Genomic DNA, 6,521 nt, shown 5'->3' with positions numbered 1-6,521 from the left:
CCCCACTTTAGCTCTTTTATTCTGCTTGTATTCCTTTTTGTAATAAAATCTTTTCCAAGTGGGTCCCTCCCCATCCTGGCGTTGCATTTGAGAACCAAATATTTGACTGGATTTGAGCTGGTTGGCGGTGGCGGTGGCTGTGGCGGTGGCGTCTCCTTGTTTGGTGGCTTTTAATTAATTGCCAGCCAAGTGTTTGCCGGCTGCCGGTTTATCCTCCATTAAGTCGGTTGTCTAAGCCGCCGCTCGTGGGCTGCCTGGCGGCCTGTTTGCTCAACGTGGCGTATGCTTGATGTTCGCTTAGGTTTAATTAGCTCAGCAGGATGACTGGCAGGAAGGTCCTGCGACTGATCAGTTCAACATGAAGCTTTTGGCATTTCTCTGTAATCAAATGCAGCAGCCACAAAAAAACAGGACCACGAGTCCTGTGCACTCTGCACATTTTATTTGGTTTTGGCTGGAGGATTTTAAAATTGAATTCCCTGCCTCAATGGAGCGCAAATACAAAAGGAAAAGTTGCTGCTAGCTGCCGCACAATAAACTAAAAGACAAATACACAAATAAATAAATACAGAATCCCGAGCCAAAGAAAAAGCGAGAGACAGAGAGAGAGAGAGAGAGAGAAGTAACATCTCAGTGGTGCACTCTCTCTCTCTCTCTCTCTCTCTCTTTATCTTCATGCAACTACAGCAAATAAATGTATATAGAAATAGGCACAGGAAAAGCAACTGCCGGCGACTGTTGACTGCGCCGCCAGTGTAAATAGCACGGCGGAATACAATACGAGACCCAAAAAAAGGAAAAGAAGTGTGGTACGAGATGGAAAAGTTGCAGCAGGAGCTGGGCATAGGAGTCGAAGATGGAGATGGAGATGGAGCAGGAGCAGCTCCTCAAGGAAGCTGCACGACGAAGGACAGAAGGAAGACCACTGCAGCAAAACATACACAAAACACAATTTCCATTCCTCAAATACACAAAACGAAACGAAAATAAAAGAATAGAAAGCAAAGCCCGAAAAAGAGACTAAGAATAAAACGTTGCGACTGCCAGCGACAGCAACTAAGTAGAGGGGAGAACCAGGAGTACCAGTAGAAAGCAGGGGGTAGGGATGTTGGGTATGGGATATCGTTCCCTGTTGTCCTGGGGCATGATTTTTGCAGACATGTTGCTTAAAACTTAATTTAGAGCGCCGCTTGCAATGGCCCCCCAAAAAAACCAAAACCAACAACAAGCTAAGGAACCCCGAAATGAGATCAGGCGGGGAAAAACGGAAAAGCATGCGGTAGCAGGGGCAGGCACACGGATAGGAAAATTCGCATTCGCCAGCGGCGGTCGTTTCAACTAATTTTCGTATATAATTTCGTGGCCCAGCCAACAGTTGCCTCAATGGACCACAGCAGAGATGGTGGATGGTGGGACGGTGAGGGAGGTTGCTGGGATGCCTGCTGATGGAGTCAAACTCCGGGCAGCAGCTGGAGCCGCAGTTTCTTGCCTACGAGTGGTAGTTGTCAGTGCAGCATCATGTCAGTGTCATTATCAAACAATTCGCTTGCTGCAAAGTCAGCCAAAGAATGCCACAGAGAATGGGACAGCCAGCAAGAGAGAGAGGCTGAGAGAACTGGAGTCATGTCTCACATGGGGCTCATGGGGTAAGTTGTCGCTGTCCGCTTCCTTCAGGCAGCCAAACAATGCGTGCCACAACTTCATTCTCTGCCTCCTGCTCCTCCGCACCGCACCGAAGACTGCCTGACTGCCTCTGTCTCCTGGCTGTCACATATCCAGCCGTCGAGTCCTGTCACGACATTCTCTCAAATTGAAAAAAAAATCCAATTTTAATACAATTATTTGTAGGCTAAGAAGGAAAAGGCAAAAAAAGCAACCATCTAACTGACTTTGCGTCTGGCAATGGAAAAAGGCATTTAAGTAGGAATAGAACTAGTGAGTAGCCACTCGTAGAAGAATTTCCACAAGTTAAATGAAATATTAACGTACAGGCAGTCGAACGGACAGATAATATTAACCTTCCAACATAAAGTTGAATAAATCCACTCAAAGATCATTTGAGATAAGCACATTGCCGGGCTGGGCTTAGCATTTCACTTATTCGCCGTTAATTTGCTCTCCCGGCATTGCACAGCAAACCACTCAAACATAATTTGCCATATGCACAAGTGAGATCTGGGTTAAGCTTCTCACTTCATTCGCCGTTATGTTCACTTAATTGCAAGTTCGCTCTGTTGTCGCCGTCTCTGTCTTACCTACACTCACCATTACGTGCTCTTCACGTTCGCCGAGCGTTCTCATTATTTCGCGTCGTTGATCCTCTCTGAGCGAGTTATTACACACTCTCTCTCGCCCACACAAAAGACAGACGACAAGAAAAACTGTAAATCGTCAAAAGAAGGGAGAGTCATATTAAGGCGACAGTGTTCATACACTAAAAACAATCCAACAGGGGATTCTTAAGTAACAGACAGATCGAAATACATACACTGAGAATATATGACTAATTCGACACTTATGTAAGTCCACCCCATTCCACTTGTTGGAATCCCCCTTACTCTGTGGTTTTTCCTCTACAAATAGCGGCCATTAAATTGACTCTTCACTGTGGGTTGTGTGTGCTGTGTGCTCAGGTACAGCTACAGGCGGGGGAATAACTAGAGCAAGGTCTAAGCTATCTCTGACCCATGAGAGGAAATCCCGTTGCCGTTGCCGTTCCCGTGCTCCTATGTTTGTCAATCCGTTTTGGCACGTTCCATTCCTGCCGCCGAACATTTATTTACTTTGCTGACTGAAATGTCATATTTGCTTTTGGCCACGTTTACTTCATTCTGATTTTGTATGTGTGTGTGTGTGTGTGTTTGTTTGTGTGATTTGCATGCTGAAGGGGATGCAAAAATTAGACTTCAGTGGGAGTAGAGTCAGGGGGGGAGGGGGTGGAGCAGCGGCATCTCAACTATTTACTTATTTATTTCTTATTCAATGCAATTTCGCATGAGAATTTACACAAGTCTCCGTCGCATGTGAGTGCTAGTGGGAATATTTTCCAACATTTCTTACCCTCCCCCCTCCGTACATTTGTCTTCCCTACATGTTCCCTAGTTTTTCTACTTCTTCCGCTGTCTCCCTACATTTGCCATAGTTTTTCTCCTCTTCATTCTTGCTTTCTTTCCAATTTGAAATGTGCACTGGGCACTGACATGGAATAATGTTGGTATGCAGAGTAGATTCCCTTATACTCAGCCATCCATCCAGCCAACCAACCATCCATCCATCCATTCATCCATCCAGCAGCTATCCCTCTAAGCATTCATTCCTGCATCTAAGCATCCATCCATTCATTCGTGTCCCTGTGTTGGCCTTTGCTTTTGTTTTGCGGCATGCGATTTGCAGATTTTTCCTACATCCCGGGGAACCCTTTGGCAGTGCACTGCCACCCAGAGATTCCAGACAACTGGTCAACAATGTGCCAGTGCATAAGTTGGCATTATGCAACAAATATGCAACAGAGCTCGGGTCACATACTCCCCCGTGGAATCCCCTCGAGGCATGGTGGCATGTTGAGGATATGGAAGGAAAAGGGTAAAAAAAGAAATGATTGCAAGGCCAAAAGAGTTTGCCAAATCACTCAGCTCTGGTTTTGCTACCAGGCTACCAAGTTTGCCAAGCGATTTGCATAGACAAACAGTTCGTGCATCTTAAAGATACAACAAGATATGTGTATGGATGCTGCAAGCCCCCCACTCTGTGTCTCTATGTTGCAATCAGTGAGAGATTCTACTCTCTCTTTCGCTTGAAGCTGGCTGCTAATTAAGTGTGTGAATTCCTATCGGTCGGGGGACAGGCGGAGATTCTACTGCTCTTCTAATGAACCAACTAATTGCAACTAACGGCAACTGCAAAAGTAATCAAAGTGGCAGCCTCTGAGCCGACAACGACGACTACGACGACTCCTTGCCCCAAAAGAGACGGCCCAAAATGGCAATAATAACGAAACTTTGTTCAAGAATTTTCAGAATGTTGCACAAATATGCGCAGAATGCAGCAAAATATGCTTGGACCAAAGCAAACATGATTGGGTCTGCCAGAGGCAGAGGAAGAGAGTGTAGGGTGTGGTTGTGGGTGTGGGCCGACTGAAGTGGCAGACAGAAGCTCGTTCAAGTTGCCGTTACTGTTGCTGCTGCTGCTGCTGCTGGCTTATATCAATAATTGCCAAAAGCAAATTGGAAAAGTTATGCGCCTGCAGTTAATGCGACCAGCGGAAATAGTCGCAGCCAAAATGGCGCAACAGCCAAACGGAAGTGCCCAAAATACACACTCACAAACAACACACACACACACACACACTCATGTATGAATAACCAAAGTTGTTGACTGTACTTTGGTTATTAGTATTCCAATTTTGGATGAGTGAAAGGATTGAACATGTCGATGCAGGCATCAGGCTCAAAAGGAAGCAGCAGATCTAACGAGCATAAAGACAAGTCCATGCCAATCAGATATCCATTCAAATATACCTTCTATATATATTCTCTATAACGATCTATATCCTCTATTAGTGTTTTTAGTCGTTGCCTCAATATCAAAGAGTATCCCAAAGTTCAGCCTTCGCTTGCCCAAAACTTTCTGTTCGATCTTCTTCTTGTTTTGTTTCAACATTTTGTTGCAAAACTTGTGCAGTTTTTGCTTCGAACTTGCTGGGGATTTGTTGAAGCAGCCCTCAAGATACTCGTCGTACTTTCGGCATCGATTCCATTTCGAGTTCGAGTTGGAGTTCTGTTTGGTTTGGTTTTGGTTTTTGGCTTTTTTGGTGTTCGTTTTTTTGTACTTTTGCATTATTAAAACTGCGTCGAAACTTGTTCAGGCCTACAGAATGGGCCTCGTTGCGGCTCATTGAATTGATATTTGCCATTACAATTTTTGACTAACTAATGATCGAGCGGCTGGGGCATATAAAAGCGGACAATGGGGCTGTCGTGGAGCCACACAGAAATGGAACTAAAATCAAACATGAATCGTGGTTTGGCGCTGCTGCTGATTGCTTGTCTGATGGTCCTGACAGAGGTGAGTGTTGAATGTGACATGTATAAAGGATTTCCACTCCCTGCTCCTTCCACACAGTGTCGCTATGCCAAGGTGAACATCAATCTGGGTCTTACAGTGGCCGATGACACTCCCCGTCCGCTCAGCGAGGACACGATCCGCCGGTGTGGCGAGCAAACGGACATCTCCCTGCAGGAGCTGCACAAGTTCCAGCAGCACGACTTCTCCTATCCATCGGAGCCCGTGCAGTGCTTCACCCACTGCCTGTACGAGCAGCTGGGCCTCATGCACGACGACGTCTTTGTGGATCGCGACTTTATCGGTCTGCTGTCGGACGTCAGTAACCCGGTGAGCTGGGCGGAGCGTCAATGCCATGCGATTCGTGGCTCCAACAAATGCGAGACTGCCTTCAAGATCCACAAGTGCCGGCAGCAGCTGAAGGAGCAGCACATCAGCCCCGAGGACAACGAGGACGTCGAGACCACCAGCAGCACTCCCACGCAGACAGTGGACTTTCTGCCTTAGGGTTTTGGTTGTGGATTCAATTGGTGTTGGAATTTTTTGCTATTTGTGGGTTTTTTGTTGTATTAAATCTTTGGTTTATGCAGAACTAAGCTCAATTCAAGTGCCAACATCTGTCGAGATCCTCGGACAGCTATCATTCATATGCTCAAGTCCCCCACCGGCTCTCGACAGCGACCATTAGTGCGGCGCTCAATATTCAATTTGTGTGGCCGCAGCCCTTGTGGTTCTTTCGCTTTTCTATGGAAATTTAGCCACTTGGCTGTCGCTGCCGCTACCGCTGCCGCTGCCGCTGTCGGTGGCATTGTTAACTAACCAAAAGCTCAGGCAAAGGCAATGGGAATCGCTGCTCTGTGGCACGCGGATTGTGTAAATGACGCTAATGCCAAAGATCGAAGTTGGAGCTACCCTCAGACGACTCTCCCACTCCCACTCCCACTCCCAGATTCCCATGCACTTTGGTCGTGCCATGGCACTTGTCTGCGATTTCAAGTGCATTTTGCTCGGCAATTATTTTTTTTTTGCTCAATGGCGGGGCGGCTATCCTCACTCCCGAACTGCTCCTGCTTCCCACTTGACTTTAAATTGTCGCCAGCTGCGCTCTGACCACCTGAACTCTCGACTTTCTTTATCATTTGTTCTCTCCCACACTCTGTCAGTGGATGTCCCCTGTAGCTCTCCCGCTCCCCCACTTGGTTGCGTTTTAATTTGTTGAGGAAAAGTGGCTAATTTGAAATTCTTTTGAGCCAAGTGCGCACATTTTTGAATGTCAACTGGCCACGTCCTTCTGTCGGTCGTCTTCCCGATTGCATCAGAGTTCCCTACTTCTGTTCCCGCTCCTCTTTCGCTTTGTCTTTGTGTCACGCGGCATGAAATTGAATTTTCGGTCTGCGACACCCACAGAGCGGGGGCAGAGCGGGGGCGGACGTAATGCCAGCCAATTGGTGGGTCAACGT

At 46.9% G+C, this 6,521-nt stretch overlaps 1 protein-coding gene across 1 annotated transcript; it reads left to right on the top strand.

Moving 5' to 3' along the window:
• The first annotated feature begins 4,994 nt into the window (after positions 1-4,994).
• LOC117585701 (general odorant-binding protein 56a) lies at positions 4,995-5,576 on the top strand. The gene is made up of 2 exons (XM_034275322.1): positions 4,995-5,064; positions 5,122-5,576. The coding sequence occupies exons 1-2, from the start codon at positions 5,011-5,013 to the stop codon at positions 5,566-5,568; spliced, it is 501 nt and encodes a 166-aa protein (XP_034131213.1). The 5' UTR covers positions 4,995-5,010; the 3' UTR covers positions 5,569-5,576.
• The last annotated feature ends 945 nt before the right edge of the window (positions 5,577-6,521 follow it).

This window comes from Drosophila guanche, unplaced genomic scaffold (assembly GCF_900245975.1).
Source record: "Drosophila guanche unplaced genomic scaffold, DGUA_6, whole genome shotgun sequence".
NCBI classification, from domain to species: domain Eukaryota; kingdom Metazoa; phylum Arthropoda; class Insecta; order Diptera; family Drosophilidae; genus Drosophila; species Drosophila guanche.
This window is presented reverse-complemented; position numbering and strand designations above follow the sequence as displayed.

Excerpts from the sequence above, each read along its gene's own strand:
- LOC117585701 (XM_034275322.1), top strand. The coding sequence starts at position 5,011 with ATGAATCGTGGTTTGGCGCTGCTGCTGATTGCTTGTCTGATGGTCCTG. Across the intron at positions 5,065-5,121 it reads GTCTGATGGTCCTGACAGAG|TGTCGCTATGCCAAGGTGAA; the intron begins GTGAGTGTTGAA and ends CCTTCCACACAG.